A 17,553-nucleotide genomic window follows, 5' to 3' on the forward strand; every position below is an offset into this window, starting at 1 on the left:
ATAAGTAGGACCTTAATATCTTAAAGCAGGCTTAGTTGCATCAGAAGGCTCAATGCCTACCCTCGGTCAAGAGGACGAACACCTTCACCTTTCACTCCAGTGTCCTCATGTTGTGCATAGGCACTCATTAGATGATAGTGGTAAATAATTAATTGAGGTCCTGGCCAGACTGGAAGCAAACCTCAGCACAGGCAAAAATGTTCAAATAAACTCTTCACTGCAGGAGGTTACGAATGGAATGGAGTCATGGGGACTTTCATGGTTGGGTAATGGAATCCAAGCTAGATCAGAAATAAGCTCGAAGCCTGTAGTCCACTGTTGTGAAAAGCCAGACCTGCCCAGAATGAGATGCTAGCATCACAGAGCAAGGTAGGCCAGCAAGAAATATGCTGATGACTAAAAAGGAGCACTAGAAAATTGGCCCTGATGACATGAGGTTATCTGATGTTACTGAGATGGTTAACTGTGGAAACACCAACCACAACTCCTACAGCTTTTAATGACCTGCTAGGGAACCCTAAGTTGTGGAGCTCAGAGTTTTTGCAGTCAAGATGTTAGGGCATGAAACATAGCAGTGGTCGCCTGTACTTTTTTGCAAGGAGGGGGGCGGTGTGGGGCACAAACACTCATAAACACAGTCAAGCATTCGTGCATACATACATCCAATCTTGACTCACACTCCCAAATATTCATGCATGCGCCAAACATTAAAAATAAAAACATGCTTACCTACTCCTCTCTGCCTCTGATATCCCTGGAGGGTTGGGACTTCTGCCTTGAGGGAAGGCAGCAGGTTTTCAATCGTCAAGTGGGATGGGGACTGCTGACCCCACCCCACTTTGTGACGAGGTGTCACCAATTGATACTCAGCCCTGGGCACTTCAGGGTTTGGATCTGAAGCTCCCAGGTCCAAGGCAATCAATACTGCTCCCCTTTGTCATGAAGAGGAGGGCCTTGAGGTGCTTTTCAAGGCTGAAGAGGTCACGCCCACAGAAGCTGTGACTTCAGCCCAGCAAAGTTCAGCTCAGGCAGCCAGGAGCCGGCACATTTAGCACATGGCTAGCTCCTGGCTGCCTGACCTTTGCTGAACGTGATAGGCGTACTTTCTGGTGGTGAAAAGGTAAAGGGGCGTAGCCCCTCAGTCCATTAGGACAGGCCGCAGCTGACATCAAGCCGTCCATTCCAAGTTGGATTAAACTTGGATGTTTACATTTATGTTGACCTACACATAAAGAAAGATGTTAATGGTAATGTTATTGCAATTTATAGAGCGCGACTGCTACCCTAAGGTGTCCTGGCGCTGTGTGAAGTCCTATAGAGGCCCAAAGACCGAGAGACTATCAACGGAGTTTAAGTAGAGAATAACCATGTTTTAAGGCCTTCCTAAAAGTAAGTAAATTTGTCATGCACCTAAGATTTAGCAGAAGGCCATTCCAGCCCTTCGCTGCACAAGCCACAAAGCTTCTGCCCCCCCCCCCCCGTCCCCACTCCCCCAGTAGGATTTACATGCCCAGGGTACTGATATCTGTTTTGCTTCTGCTGAGCATAATTATCTTTTTGGTACATATCAATGAAATTGTTGTTTGAGAAACTCTGGCCAGATCCTTGGAGGGCATTATAGACCATACAGAGGGCTTTACACCGAACCAGTTTTCTTATCGGCAGCCAATGAAGCCTTTTGATCTCAGCCAAAATAGAGGCATATTTTGGTATACCGGTGAGCAGTCAAGCTGCTGCATTCTGTAGGAGTTGCAGTTTATTCATAAGCCCCTCCTGCAGGCTGATGTAGAGACCATTACAATAGTCCAGTCTAGACATGGATAGGGCAGTGATAACTGTTTGTATACTGTCTTTGGGCAGGTATGGCATTATTTTTTTGCACGATCCCAGAATATAAGAGGTAGAAGAAACCACCGCATTCACCAGCTGAGTTTGTTATCCATCCATACCCCAAGGTTTCTTGCCTTCTTATTGAGGGTGAGATGGGGACCAGTGTGTCCGGCCACCAGGCAGGAGTTCAAAAGTTGGGGCCATTGCCAAACAGCACAACTTCCGTTTTCCCGGAGTTAGGTTTAAGGCAGTTGTGAGCCATCCAGCCTCCCACGGCGGACATGCAATCTTGAAGCCATGATGCTATTCCCAGCACTGACCCTGGCTTCAGTGATACCACAATTTGGGTGTTGTCTGCGTAGGACGTCAGACAAAAGCCATATGATTCAATCAGTGGAGCCAACGATGACACATAATGATTAAAAAGTGTCGGGCTCAAGGAAGATCCCTGGGGTACTCCACAAGGCTAGGAGAATGGTTTGGAAGAGAATAACCCAAGTGCGACCATTTGAATTCTATTGGAGAGAAAGGATTCAACCAGCTTCCAGGCGGTGCCCTGGATTCCAATCTCCGGCAGTCGGTCCATCAATAAGACGTGATGGACCGTATCAAAGGTCGCTGAGAGATCTAACATGATCTTCACAGCTTTTCCTCCTCCTGTCTAGTATGGTCCTGATCTCTTCTGTGCACTTAATGAGGGCTGACTGGGTGCTATGCCCTCCTCTGAAGCAGTACTGGGAATGGTCCATAGCTTGCGATTCTAACAGGAACATACTAAGTCGTGTGTTCATGAATTTCTCTGCCACTTTAGTAGGGAGAGGGAGCCTAGAGATCAGTCTAAAATTATTTGGATATTTAGGATCCAGAGTAGAATTCTTGAGTGGAGGCAATATTGAGGCGCTTTTCCAGACTTTAGGAAAGTATACTTCAGAAAACATAGTATTTATGATGGAGGTCAGTGCCAGTGCGACTGGTTCCAATGCCAGTTTCAGTATAGAAACTGGGCACGAGAACAAGGAGGTTGCCTCTGAAACGCTGCATTGCAGAGTGGTGTAAAAAGAGGCGTGGCCTGGGTCACCTCTCTGCAACGCAGTGCAGTGGCACTTACTGGAGGTACCTGGTGGGCTAGTTGGACCCGAGGGACCCTGAGGATTGTTGAGGAATTAATTCCCCAACTTAAAACACGCCACAGGGCGTGTTTGCACACATGTCACCTCAGGCCCCACCCCCTCCCTTCACCACTGTGCAAACGCGCCCCCTGGCACGTTGTAAGTTGGGGAATTAATTCCCCTTGAATACTGAGGGTCCTGGCGGCGAACAACCCCACCAGGTACCTCCAGTATGTGCCAGGGAGCTGCTCCTTTTTACACCTCTCTGCAACGCAGCTCTGTGGCGCTTACTGGAGGTACCTGGTTGGCTAGTTGGACCTCAGGGACCGTTAATATTCATGGGGACTTAATCTCCCAACTAAAAATGGCCACAGGGTGTGTTTGCACACATTTCATTTCAGGCCCCCCCTCCCTTCACCATTGAGCAAACGCGCCACGTAGCGTGTTTTAAGAGGTAGTTTTAATCCCCCTGCGCTATTATGTATTAGTGCCTTACAGAGGAGGTCATGCTAATCATAGGGGTACCCCAAGGCATAGTGTTCCCTAGTGTATGTAGGTGTTTTCACTGTATTCCAAGTGCCTTTTAGCCTAGCATTGGCTCTAGGCCTGGTTAGTCAGTCCGTTACCACCAGTACCCGTCTGAAAAAGTTGTGGGCACAGTATGAATTTGCAACAAGGCCTCTTTCTGCTCCTCTGTTGGTTCTTTCTGTACATGACTTGCTTCTTCCTGCACTTTTCTGTGTCTTTGTGGACTTATGTTGCTTCTTTCTGCATTTCTTTTGCTTCTTTCTGTGCGTTTTTTCTTCTTTCTTCACATGTCCTACCTCTGTAGGCATAGTTAGAAACTAGCATTTGAAAAACCTTTGAAATTCACTGAAAAAACCATAGGTTTCAGGCACGTTATAGTTAGAAATTGGCATTTAAAAAACCTTAGAAATTCACTGAAAAAAACACGGGTTTCAGGGACGTTATAGTTAGTTGGACATTTCACTCGTACAAAACCATAGCAATTCACCCATTATAGTTAGTTGAGCGAACTATAACTCGCTCCCCCGCAATGCACTACTGATGACGTCACATATTACATCATTCATGACATGGTCAGTGACATCACTGATGACATCTCAAATTACATCACTGATGAAATCATCCACGTGTAAATCTGATGCACCTCATCACACCCTAATAGAACACTTGATACACCCACTCTAAAATACAGTCTATCATTATCGAAACCATGAACACTCCAATACCAGTTAGTACATATCCACTCATTAATTCCTAGTTCTACACACACATCCTCTTACTCAACCATACAGACACTCATATAGACAGTCAGCCATCAATACAGCATTATCATATGCACTCGCATATCTATACAGACACACACACACCGTCTCTCATTCATAGTTATTCACACACCTAGTCAGTCATGAAAATAATCAATCACACATTCATTTACTCACCTCTGCAGTTCTACACATATCACCTCACTTATTTAAACATATACTAACACATACTTGCACTCTAATACAATAACGAATACAAGCACACACTGATCAATACAGGCACTCTCACAATCAGTCACTCTCACATATACACTCCAACACTTACATATACTGCCTTTCACATATGCAGTTACTCACACATGTACCACTGAGGCATCTATTCACTCACCAACACACCCATACACACACTCACCCAGTCATACAGCCCTTCAGATACAGCCTGAAACACATACACCTAGTGAATCATCCACTCACACATCTATGCACAGTCACAACGCCCACCCGCCCACCCACCCATACAGATACTCAGACAACGAATCAGTAGCCCATATAGATCCTCATTTAGCTACTCCTCAACCCATGCAACCACTTACACAACAACTGACAACCTAAACTGTGTGAAAGTCTGTATCAGTCGCTAACACATGAATTAAGTAAGATCCAATTAATCACTCACTTATACAGTCAGTCACACATCCATTCTGACTCTTATACACCCATTCATTCTTCAATACACCTTGGCATATATATGAAACATATTTACATTTTATAGAAAGTCACTGGATGATGTCATCAGTGATGTCACTGACCAAGTCATGAATGATGTAATATGTGACGTCATCAGCAGTGCATTGCGGGGGCTTGAGTTATAGTTAGCTCAACTAACTATAACGGGGGAATTTCTATGGTTTTGTATGAGTGAAATGCCCAACTAACTATAACGTCCCTGAAACTTATGGTTTTTTCAGTGAATTTCTAAGGTTTTTTAAATGCTAATTTCTAACTTTAACGTGCCTGAAACCTATGGTTTTTTCAGTGGATATAGATATAGATATAGATAGATAGATATAGATAGGTAGATATATGTATACATAGACAAATATATAGATATACAGCACTTGCAAGTTAATAAACAATTTTTGCACCAAATCATTTTGGAGTCCCTGCCCACTTCTGTGGAGTTGTTTGTTGTATCAAGGGATTCTTTGCATGATATATATACCTTAACACCCAAACACCCATGCCCAATCTAAACACTAAAAATACCCTTGCCCCCACAAAAAACCATACCTACTCTAACATTTCTTACCCCCAAAAACCCAACCCCCAAAAAAATTCCCTTGCCACCCTAAAAATCCCCATGCCCACCCTAAAAACAACCTTTCTCTAAAATATATGTATGTGTAGATGTATATATAAACTTGTGTATGTATGTGTTCGTGTCTGTGTGTGTATGTATATACAAATAAACAAACAAAAGGAGTACCACCACAGAACCTGGCAAGGTCTCACTGGAGTGTGGGGAGAGGGAGTGTACAAAAGAAAGATGTTCTTTTGTTAAGACCCCTCACTTACCAACCTGGTTGGTGACCTGCTTAATCATCGGGGTCCCACGCGGACAGCCGAATGCCATCCGGGTGTGCTGCGACATCTGATTACAGTGGAGCGGGTAGTTTTTCGTGAATGTGAAGTGCAAAAAAGTGGGTTAAAAATTAGCCAGATATAACTTTACGGAAAAAACTTTATTCTAAAGCTACTGGACAATGTTAAAACAATTTTTCAATACTTGCGTTGGTTAGGTTGACCGACAGTATCTGTGTAGGTGCAAAAGAATAAAAAGGTCCTGTGGTGGTACTCCTTCTTTTGTTTGTTTATTTCAAAGTCAAGGGGACCAGGAGTATCCCCCTCCACATGGTGGAAAATCCCTCACTCTTTGTTTTTGCATATGTATATACAAACACATATATGTATGCATGTAAAAATACTTGGGGCCTGATTATGAGTTTTGCGATGTGGGAGCAGGGCAGCATGCAACTGCCCACTCCCACACCGCCTAACCCCCTTTCACTGAGGCACTGTAGGCCCCCTTAGTTTCCTCACCACCACCCTTTTAATAGAGGGCTCACCACCATGAAAAGGAGGGCAGTGGGGAAACCTAGAATATGCTTGGCAGTGCAGCATCTGTAACACCAGCATATTGCGATCTCAGACTGCTGTAAGACCGCCAGGGATCCGGGATCCCTGGCGATAGTGGCGGTCCTATGGAGGTGCAACTGCCAAAGTCCTAATATGGTGGTCGGACCACTGGTACAGCGGTTGCCACACCACCACCGGCGTTTTGGCGGTCCATCAGACTTGCAAACCCCTAATCAGGCACTTGGTACTTGCGTTTATTTACCTTTAAAACTTTTACCACGCATATGCCTTCACCATTCATACCGTAACAACTAAATTTGTTGTAATGGCATGGGTCGTAAAGGAATATTAGTTGTAAAGATATGTGGTAATGGCATGCATGCTAGTATCACATGCATTGTAAAGCCTGCATGTTAAAGGCATGCAGGGTTTCGGCACCGTTGTAAAGGCTGCTTCCCAGCTAAAGGCCTTAAGCTCCTGAAGTTCAATGTTGAACTTTCATGTAAGAGTTGTTTTGCTTTGTTTTCTCCTCTGCAGGTGCTGATACTATGTTTCGTTAGAGTGAGCTATTGTTTGTTTGTAGTGATAGCAAGGTATGGGAGGAATCTTTGGCAAGAAGATGTGTTAATGAGGTGTGAGACTAGTTTTCATGGCGGAAATAGACGCTCAAGGACTAATTCATGGGCTCGATTGAAAATGTGGGAGAAGAGCTGGATGTTGCTTAATTCTACCTAGGAATATGGAAATACACTGGAAATTGATAACGCTAGTTACCTTGAATGCTCTGTGTTAATAGATGTTGTATTGTTAGAGAGCGGAGACATTTAGGGTTTACTGAGGAACAGACCTCATAGGCGACTTCTTACTGTGTAGCTTCATGCTATACTATTTATACTGGAGTGCTTTTAGAAAAGACTCCTTCATGCTGACACCTGTTCCTTGTTTCCCATAGCTTGTCAGGAGTTCCCTGAAATTTAGGGTAGAAAAAGTTCAATTTTATTTTGAAATACTAATGACTTGGTAGGAGGATCGAATTATGTAAATAAACCTTCAGATTATTTTTCTTATCTTTTGTTTTGCAGAAACAGAGTTTTTGGTGTGTTTCCGGTTTAGTCTGAATTGTATTAGATTTAGACTCTTTCTTGTAATACTATATATTTTACAATATGCTCTTTATCAGTTTGTTTCTCAGTCTGTAATAAAACACTTGAACTATCTCTGTAGTCCCTGTTTCATTGTGTGACTAATTGGTTACACTGTTAAGGTATGTAATACATGTTTACTCCTGCTTACCTCTCTAGCAATAGATAAAGGTCCGCTGACCAAGGAGAGAAAATCAGCAGGGTTATAGCGTTAACAGATGTGGGTCTGATCCTCCAGGCACAGGTGATCAACATTGGCCTAGGACAATATGAGTCGTATCACATTTTCTAGATCTTTAAATAAAATAAATTTGAATACATTTGGATTTGTTATTTAGTGTGGACCTAGTATACCTAAATGTATGTGGGATTGACCTGTTTTAGAAAAACACGCTGACCTCTTACACCAAAGCGATTGTCTTGGGAAAATTCAATCCTCCGCTCACCATCCATACTTTTTCTTCCATCTAGACCAGTTGGTCCCAAGACCAGTTGTTTTGAGATCTGGGCCCCCATCACCAATTTCTGACTATATTATCCTTTTATTATATTGCTATCAGACAACATTTGATCTATTGGCTGCAGGTTATGCCAAACACGGTGCAGGCTACTACTGATCGCCTTCCTTCACTTACCAAGCTTCACCACATAGTTGCTGTTAGATTAACCTGGATGTTCTCTTTATGATCACTAGCAGTGAGGCAAGTGGGACAATGACATTTGACTTCATCCGCACAAATGATCCCCTCATTCCTGCCCAATAAAAAATAAAAGGTGTCTTTTTTTTTTTTTGCTCTTTTGTACAACTTAACTTTTGATTTGGTTTCCTGTTCACAATCACTGTTTTGAGCACTCACTACTCTGTCTTTAAGACACACCTGAGTGTCTCCGGCAATTCAAATAGCAGCACTCTGATGCCTTTAATATATAAAATGGAAAAAAGGTCATAATAGCTGAATTAAATAACTTGATATTTATAGGAAAGCGACAGTGTTGTAAATGTGAGTTTTTTTTGTAATTTTTTATTAAGAAAAAAAAAATCGGTTGGCACATTTTGGGCATCCACTATTTCTATTTAATGGAATGTGAGAGTGAATACTGTATTTTTTTTTATTAAGTATGGAATGGTGAATTGATGGACTTAGCGTTTGGTTTTGGAGTGTTGGAGGTGACTGTTGAATGAATCCCTTAGCTAATTTTTTGTATTTTTAATTATTTGGATTATTTGTAAAGTTATGTTTCCTGTTGTGTTAAACATTGCCCATCGACTAAGAATGGGCAATAGAAATCAGTACAGTATTAGATCACACTAGATTCGCCATCTGCATCATTTTTTAGTCGTGTCTAAAAGTATTTAGACCTATCATACTTGTTTAACCCTGCATGTATTACCACCTCATGTAACGTTTTGAGAGCAGAACAGACCAATGTGTATTTTCTTAAATAAATGCTGTATGTTGTGGTTGCTTAACGTTAATGTTTTTCTAAATGAAAAATTGTCTATAAAAGTTTTCTTTACATTTTTGCTCTTAATTATGCAACTTGTATCATGTGATCTAGGTGACCGGCATAGCATTGATGGGTCTAGGAGTGGTCTGCCAAATTAACCTATCTGTTAACCTAGTCCTCAATGATGGGTGGTATGGAGCCCCTCTGCTACTCTCTGCTGTGGGCTTCCTGATTTTCATGATATCAACTTTCGGAGCAGTGGCAGTTTTCAATGAACATCAAGGAATGATCAGAACGGTAAAGTCCATATTAGTTTTCTTTTGCTATAATGGAGTAAGTCGTGCATGTTTTTAATTTAGGTTTCTCTTGGGGAAATTTGACTTTGAGGATGTCATACAGAGTTGTATGTAAATGTCCTTTATAAAGGTGTACAGCAACTTGATTTTGCCCAAATAGAAGGTAAATCCCCACTACATTGCAGCGGCAGCTCCCCCACAATGGCAGAGGAGCTTAGACTCACCGGATCAGAGCCAGCAGCGGAAAAAGAAAACTATTTTACTATTTTATTTTTTAGCTGCTGGCTAAGCCAGTGTATGCAGGGAGGGGTGGGCCCAGGTCATGGGAGGGGGGAGGAGGAGTGGTAGGTGCACTTTTAAATGAGTATGCCGTCTCGGGCTGGCTAAACTGACATGCACACTTGTTTCTCCAACCCAGCTATATTCCACAGCTGGGTTGGAGAAACAGCACATATTCCCCAAGCAAGCATTATTCCAGCCAGCTCGGGCCAATCCCCACGCGGGAAAAGGATGGTGAGTCCATTAAGCAGCCCCAGGGACTGCTGGGCAGCCCGGAGCAACAGTTAAGCCTTTTATTTATATTATAAACGAATGAAAAATCCCAGACCTCCTTTTTTAATGTCATTCCTAAGTTGGGCATGTCGAGCCCTAAGGCAGGGTGCTGTGTATTAAAAAGTAGGATACGTATTTTCGTGTCTTAACTTGTAAAATCCCAAAATTGTTGTTCCTACTATAAAAAGGTTAGTAGCCTCAATGGACTACACACTGACAGCTCAGTTGTGCTTACTTCTAAATGGGACTACTAAAGTTGATATTTCAAGGGTTATATCTGTTGAATCCCTAGCCCTCTCACTTTGTAATAATGTCCTTGTGACCACCTAATAAAAATTAAGTGGATCTAGAGAGACCTTTTTAAATCACTCACTTACTTTCTCTGCAATCTGCCCCTCATTCATCTGTATTCTCTTACGCTCATCCTTTGGGAAAACACCTCCGCTCCTACCCTCAGGGAGTCGTAGCCACACCACGGTGTGAGGAGGGAACCCATATGATGAAGCATGACGCAAGGTATCTTGGGAAGAATCTCCTTGTCGATGCCCTATTGAACTCGGCCTTTTCTTTACTTGCACACCTGCTGACACCTGGGCATTGAGGCTGGGTGGACAGCTACACCCATAATATGATGACAACTAACAACAAGGCGGTACCTCCCGTGAGGCCCACAGCCCCACGTCACCACTCCTGCACAACTATGACTCGTTCAAAGTTTGGGAAGAACCACTCGGCGACCCCCAAGGAGGTTGCCAGCACGACCGCAGGGGGTAATCCGGGGTCGGCCTCTGCTTCTGCTGAGATGGCAGCGACTGGAGGTCCCTCTGAACCAGTCACAAAAGCATTCATGGAGCTCTTTATGAAGGAACTCAAATCTGAAATTGGGTCCCTTCTCGTTGAGGTTCAAGCCTTCATCTAAGACCTCCGGAAGGATGTGGGGGAGCTGGGAGACTGAGTGGACGACTTGGAAAGGACCCTGGATACTTGCACCGAGGACCAAGAACACCTATGGCAGCGCCTGGCCACCTTAGAAGAGCAGCACATCGAGCTACAAATGACACAGGAGGATTTGGCAAATAGGGGGCGCCGTAATAACATACGCATACGGGGGGGTCCCGGCTGGTGCAGAATGCGCAGATATAATTACCTTTGTGGCGGACCTGCTTCGTGACATCAGGGGGGGATGATGATGCCCCATTGCCTGCCTTGGACCGTGTGCATAACGTGACTGGACCTGCGGGGAGACCTGGCCTCGTCCCTGACTTTCTTACTCTGGTCCATTTTTTCACCAAAAAGGAAGCGATTCTCAAGGCAGCGCGGGATAAACCCGAGATCAGGCTTAATAGGACGCCTATCCAGCTATATCAAGACTTAGCCCCCACGACACATCGACGTCGCAAAGACTTTTGGCCCATCACTGATAAGCTACGGGAGCTCAACATCCGCTACCAATGGGGGCATCCTTTCGCACTTATATTTCAGTTGGAGTCCAAGCGGCGAGTGTTTAGATCATACAGAGAAGCGGCCCAACTACTTCAGATCCCCGATTCCCCCCGACTAGCCCATCTCGTGCGCCTGCGAAGGCCCGCGCACCATTAAATCCACAATGGAACCTAGTGCGCCATTCTCGACATCCCTCCTCCAGGGATCGTAGCCGTTCCTCCCAAGAAAAACAGGACATAATCCAACATATCAAACCCTAGAGGTGAGCCAATTGCCTTCGGGCTCGCAAACAGCTGCTATTAAGTGAATGAGCTTTGCAGATGTTGACCACCTTAAAAGGATATACCTTTCACCCTGCGAGTATTTCCCCCCCCCCCCCCCCATTGTTGCATGGGCAGACTTCTGGGGACCTTTCAGCCACGTCCTGTATATGAAAGTTAGCGATGGGCTTACGCACGACCAACGTGTCAATTTGCAACACACGGAACACCTTCCCAGAAGTCTCAGTGCTCTCAGCCTTACAAAGCGACCACCTCACCTGGAATTGCTTCCACTCGGCCTGTGATACTTGCCATCCACAAATCCATACCCCCCGGCACTAAACAATTAGCAGACACTTGAGACCCTACACTGTGTGCGCGCTAGGAACTTCAGGAGGGTCCACACCGCAACTGACATGGGCAGAGACCTGCTAGGCTGGGCGCTCCCTCATAAAGGATTGCGATGGATCTTCTCTACTCAGTTGGCACGTGTCACTTAAAGGCTTATAGGTGGCCGCAGCTAATTGAATTGATCTGTCTCCAGTTGTCAGGCTGCATGACTCTCCTACGCCTAAAGGCAGGCTTTAACCCACCAGTGAGGCAATGGAGGTACTTTACTGGACATTTGCTGTACATCACGGCCTGGGGCAGCATCCCGGCCCCTTTTTTTTTTTTTTTTCTTTTTTTTTGTTAAATCTTTTAATTCATATTTGCAAATTCAAAAAAAAAAACACATTGATTACAGTAATACAGTCAAAACAGTCCTTCCATGTTATGTGGGTGGTGATCCACCAATAATACGATACATCAAGAGCGCTATGGCAGTGCATGCTAGAGGTTCGCAAACAGGACCCAAGCGCCCAGATGTGCCCTCCAGGTGAGAAACAGGAGTTAACGCATTTCCCCCCCCCCCTGCTAGGGAAGGGACAAACTCATGTCAACCCCGAATGATAATCATGTGCATTAGAACAAGAACAAAAACAGCTAACTGCGACACAGTCACCAAATGCCATTACCGTTTGCCCCAATTCCTGACCCCTCCAGCCCAGATCCCCCCCCCCACTCCCGTTCATGTGGCTCGCGTGGTTCCGCAGCAGGCGCCTCCCCACCTTTGCACTACTTGATGCACCAAGGCATGCTTCTGCTGCGGCAGTCGCTGCGCCTCCTCCCCTCTCATCTGTGGTGTCGTCTGGTGCCCTCGCCAACCCCTCTGCTGTAGCGTCTCCTTCCTCCTGCAGAGTGTTTAACATTTGCTTCCACCTCTCTGCCATAGGTTCCTTACGAAGTCCCAGGGTTTCCTTCCTTCGGATGGCCGTCCACTCCGCCTGCGCCCAGGACGAGAATGATAGGACCCACGCCCCTGTGCTAGGCGAGTCCCTCGCTTTCCACCTCCTAGTGAGCAGTCGTACAGCCGTCACCATCCCCAGATCAAGGAATCGGGACGACGCTTTGTCCTTGGGCGGCCTTTTTAAATGGTGCAGAAGATACTCGGGCCAATTACAGGGGATGACGCGACCGGTGCCCAGTGCAAGTAATGTATGGATGTCCCTCCAGTAGTTGCCGAGGCCCGGACAGCGCCACAGGACATGGAGGTCCGCATCTACTTCTCCACATCTGGGGCAAGACTCGTCCGTTCTATGAAAATATTTGTTTATTAGGTCTGGGGTGAGATAGGCTCTGTGCACTATGTACAGTTTGATTTGGTGGAACCTCGCGTTTCTGGGGATGCGTACCGGGCCTCTTAGAACCTTTTCCCACTCTTTGTCTGCCAAGTCTCGTCCCATGTCTCTCCCATTTCGCCCGCAATGGAGTTAAGTCCAGTGCCGCGTGTGTCCGTAGGGATGCAGCAAACCACTTGACTAAGTGCCTGCCCCTGCCCATAACGTGGAGGTACTGCACCGTCAAATGCTGCGGTGGCTCTTCTGCCACATCACCCCAGGTAGCCGCCATATGTGCCGTTAGTGACCTGTGCATGAGGAAGCCTCCTGGGGGAAGCCCAACGTCTGCGACTAGCGTCTCATAAGGCACCAATACTCTGTCCTGGTACAGGTCACCCAGTGTGTGGACATCCACCTCACGCCATTGCGCTAGCATGGAGTGTGTGAGTGTCCCCCCACCCCAGTCAAGCCCTCCAGGGGCACCGCCGGTGCAGCATCCCGGACCTCTTGATCTACTTCGCAGCGTGATGACCGACCCCCACACCTATTCCTGGGAGTGTGACATCTCTGGGACAGCCTGTGCCGGTGTGCCTGGCTACTCCCTGGACTGGATTAGTATATTGTTGGCCATGTTGGCCATTACATTTACTACAGTTTTCTTTGTATCTATCCTCCCCTCATCTTTCCTCTCCTTACCTGTCCCCTTGGCGGGGGGGATACCTGAACGCTAGGGAAGCCCTTCAGGGATTAACTAATTCTAGGGGCCATTTGCTAGCCACAGCAACACTACCTGACAGTAGCTGACTATGACCTCTGTACCCTGTTTGAGGGCCCTTTCCCTCAACGTGGAATAGCTTAATTCCCCCAATAAGCGCCGCCAAATATGGCGCTGCCTATTGTTGCAGAACCCGGACCTCATTTTTCTTACAAGAGACCCACCTCCTCAGGCGCGATGTTAAGCTCATGTCACGCCCACGCTTTCCATACCAGTTTTGGTCTTCGGCATTTATCAAGACTGTGGGTGTCGCCATTCTTTGTAGGGCGGTTATCCCACAGGGCGATACGAAAAGTAGTACAGGACACTGAGGGCAGATTTCTTAAAGTGGAGCTCAGGAGAGGGCATCGTGCACTCACCCTTTGCAATGTGTACCCGCCAAACCAGGGCCAAGATGCTTTTCTGCACAGGGTTCTCAGTGAACAGGTAGGGCCGGTGAATACGGACCTTATAGTTGGGGGAGATTTCAACTTGGTTTGGGATGTGGAGATGGATTGTAGCGGGGTGCCTTTCATGGGTGGCCGCTATGTCGGCGGCACGAAAAACTCCCGTACTGCTTTAAACCTTATAGATGTCTGGCGTTATCATTCACCTGAGGATCGCAGTTACACTTACTACTCGCGCGCACCGCTCTTACTCTTGCATTGATTTTTCTCTTCGTGTCCTACTCGCCGATTGGGGACACCCTTTCTGCCAACATCTCCGACATATCAATTTCCGACCATGCGCACGAGAATTATTCCTCCATGAGTGCTTTGCATACCCCAAACGGCCTACAAGATGGCGGTTTCCACCACATATTCTTAGGGACCCAGTGGAAAGGGAAGAACACCAATCGGCCATCATATCTTACTTTGAAACTAACGACCTCCCTGAAACGCCCCTTCCTGTTTTGTGGGATGTGTTTAAAGCTAAAATGAGAGGTGTGTTTACGTCCCTTGCCATTGCGAGAGCGCGAGAAGCTCCTCTGTATGAAGCCAAACTCGCCAGTGAATTCAAAACGTTGGAGAAACTGGATCAAGAACGGCCCTTGCCAAGCTACAAGCGACGCCTGACGGTCCTCAGAGGTCAGCTTAGGGCTCACAGGATGAATACGGTGGAACGCGCCTTGCTTGCGTTACGGCGGCGCTACTACGATTGAGGAGACGGAGTAGGAACGGTACTGGCGCGTCGCCTGAGGGTGAGGGCAGCCAAAGCTCACATCGCGAAACTAAAGCTAGGAGTTGGATCTTGGGCCAACACGGAAGCTGATAAGCTTGGACGCTTGCGATTGGGATCCCTTGGGCAACTACCACTCTAAGCTCCTAGAGGAACCAATCACTCTGGAGGAGCTAACAGGTGCCCTCAAGGAACTTCCACTGGGGAAAACACCGGGCCCCGATGGGCTCGCAGTCCTGTTCTACTGCACCTTCCTGCCGTATCTCCAAACGTACCTGCTGCGCCTTTTTAACTCTTTCGTAGACCGTCCCGTGATATGGCAATGGCAGAAATAGTCCTCATACCGAAGCCTGGGAAAGATCACACACTCTGCTCTTCTTTTCACCCCATTGCCTTGTTAAATACAGATCTTAAATTATACACTAAAATCCTGGCTAAACTGCTTAGTGTGCACTGACAATATCTCGTCGGACCAGATCAAGTAGGCTTTATCCAACAACGCCAAGGAGCAGATAACGTGTAGCGTATCTTGTAGGGAGGGCGCGGCCTGCCTGCTATTGCTAAACGCCGAAAAGGCCGGGTGGATTGGGGATTTCTTTGTGCATCTTGCAGAAAGCAGGTCTAGGACTGCGCATGATAGTGAGCATCATGGCCCCTTACATTTCTCCCCTCGCTACGGTACGTGTTAATGGCCAACTTACACAGCCCATCTCTATTCTCAGGGGCACCAGGCAGGGCTGCCCCCTGTTGCCCCTATTGTTTGCCCTGGTAGTGGAGCCACTTGCTATTATGGTGCGCGTGTCACCTAACATCTGTGGCATTGCACTGGGGGGGGGGGGGGGGTAAAGAGCATAAAATTGCCCTCTTTGCGGACAATTTACTCCTTACCCTATCTGACCTGTTGCACTCGCTTCTAGCAGTGCATACTTTGCTCAATTCTATGAGCAAGCGTCTGGACTTAAAATTAACCACACGAAATCCTGGGCCCTTAACCTTATAACTCCAGTCGATGAGATTAAGACCCTGCAAGCCCTTGTCCCCAATCAATGGGCTACCAGTTCTGTATGCTACCTCAGCCTTAACTTAACACCAGATCTAGCTACCTGGACCCAAGCCAATTGGCAGGAATATAAAAACTCAGTTATCGCTAATCTGCGAGCGTAGAAAGCCCTGCCACTCTCTTGGTTGGGATACCTCAACACGGTCAAAATGTCTCTGGCCCAAAATCCTTTATCTGTTCCAAACGCTGCCGATGCCTATCCCAGAACCTCCGATCCATGGGCTGCAACGCGGGCTCATCGCCTTTGTATGGGGGGTAAGGAAACCATGAGTCTATAGTAAAATCTTAATGCTTCCAAGGGATAAGGGGGGACTTGCCTGCTCTAAATCTGCTGGAGTATTATTGAGCGTCCCACCTTCGCTTTATACCGGAATGGGCGGCGTGGGAAAGCGAGAAAGTGTGGTTCCACATGGATAGAGCGGACACTTGTCGCCCTCTCTGGGATCACGCATGGTTTCCCTGTGAAGCACGTCACGTTAGCGCATACATGGCGGTTCCTAATGAAATGGTCCTTGAGGTTTGGGATAAAGTGGTGGTCCGGAGAGGCCTCACTACCTTCCCGTCCCCGCGTACTCCAACTGCTCTCAACCCGCAGTTCCCTCCTGCGTATCGCCTGCCTTACTTTGCAAACCGGACAGATAAGGACTGCAGAACGATTCGCGATGTATTTATCGGGGAAGACCTCAAAACATTCACCCAGTGTAAACAAGAATTTAGGCTAGCTGAGAAGGATAGGCTCCAATATATTCAACTTCAGCATTGGCTACAGAGGTCTTCTTTATCACAGGCGGCAACGTGACCTTTTATGCCGTTTGAACGGCTGCAGCACACCTTTAGCTCCTCCAAGGGGTTAATATCTCGTATATACCGGATTCTCCAACACTCGCACCGTTTGGACCTTCATCCATACCAACGGCAGTGGTAATCCGTATCGGATGCCGAAATCACTCCCTCTCAGTGGTCACGCCTTTGGCGTGACATTCCCAAAACTTTCCTTAGCATCCCCCAACAGGAATCTGCTTATAAGGGGATGACACAGTGGTACTATACTCCATCTCGTTGTTCCCCAATGCATCCTCTGTGTTGGCACTGAATACAAGCAGTTGGGGATTTCTTTCACAATTGGTGGGCATGCCCTCTCCTTGCTACATACTGGAAAGAGGTCCTTAGCCACATTAAATGGGTGTTAGGCAACCAGTTACCTGAGAGTCCGCTCGTTCTCATCCTGGGCCTTAAGCCAGTGAACCTGCGAGCAATGACCCGCCGAGATCGGCACCTCAGTCTTCACAAGCTGAGAGACAAACTGTCGCAATATATTGGAAGAAACCAGAAACGCCTTCCATTAATGTATGGTTCACTCGCTTGTGGCACAAGGTGGCAATTGAACTACTCACAG

General features: G+C 46.6%; 1 protein-coding gene across 4 annotated transcripts in view; it reads left to right on the forward strand.

Moving 5' to 3' along the window:
* Positions 1-17,553, forward strand: part of LOC144824984 (CD63 antigen-like) — a 79,441-nt gene that overhangs the window by 19,623 nt on the left and 42,265 nt on the right. For all 4 annotated transcript variants that reach the window (XM_078683908.1, XM_078683909.1, XM_078683911.1 and 1 more), the window contains exon 2: positions 9,067-9,252. In XM_078683908.1, the coding sequence (XP_078540034.1) occupies positions 9,067-9,252 (186 nt within the window). The remainder of the gene's footprint in view (positions 1-9,066; positions 9,253-17,553) is intronic.

This window comes from Lissotriton helveticus, chromosome 3_1 (genome assembly GCF_964261635.1).
Source record: "Lissotriton helveticus chromosome 3_1, aLisHel1.1, whole genome shotgun sequence".
In the NCBI taxonomy this organism is placed as follows: domain Eukaryota; kingdom Metazoa; phylum Chordata; class Amphibia; order Caudata; family Salamandridae; genus Lissotriton; species Lissotriton helveticus.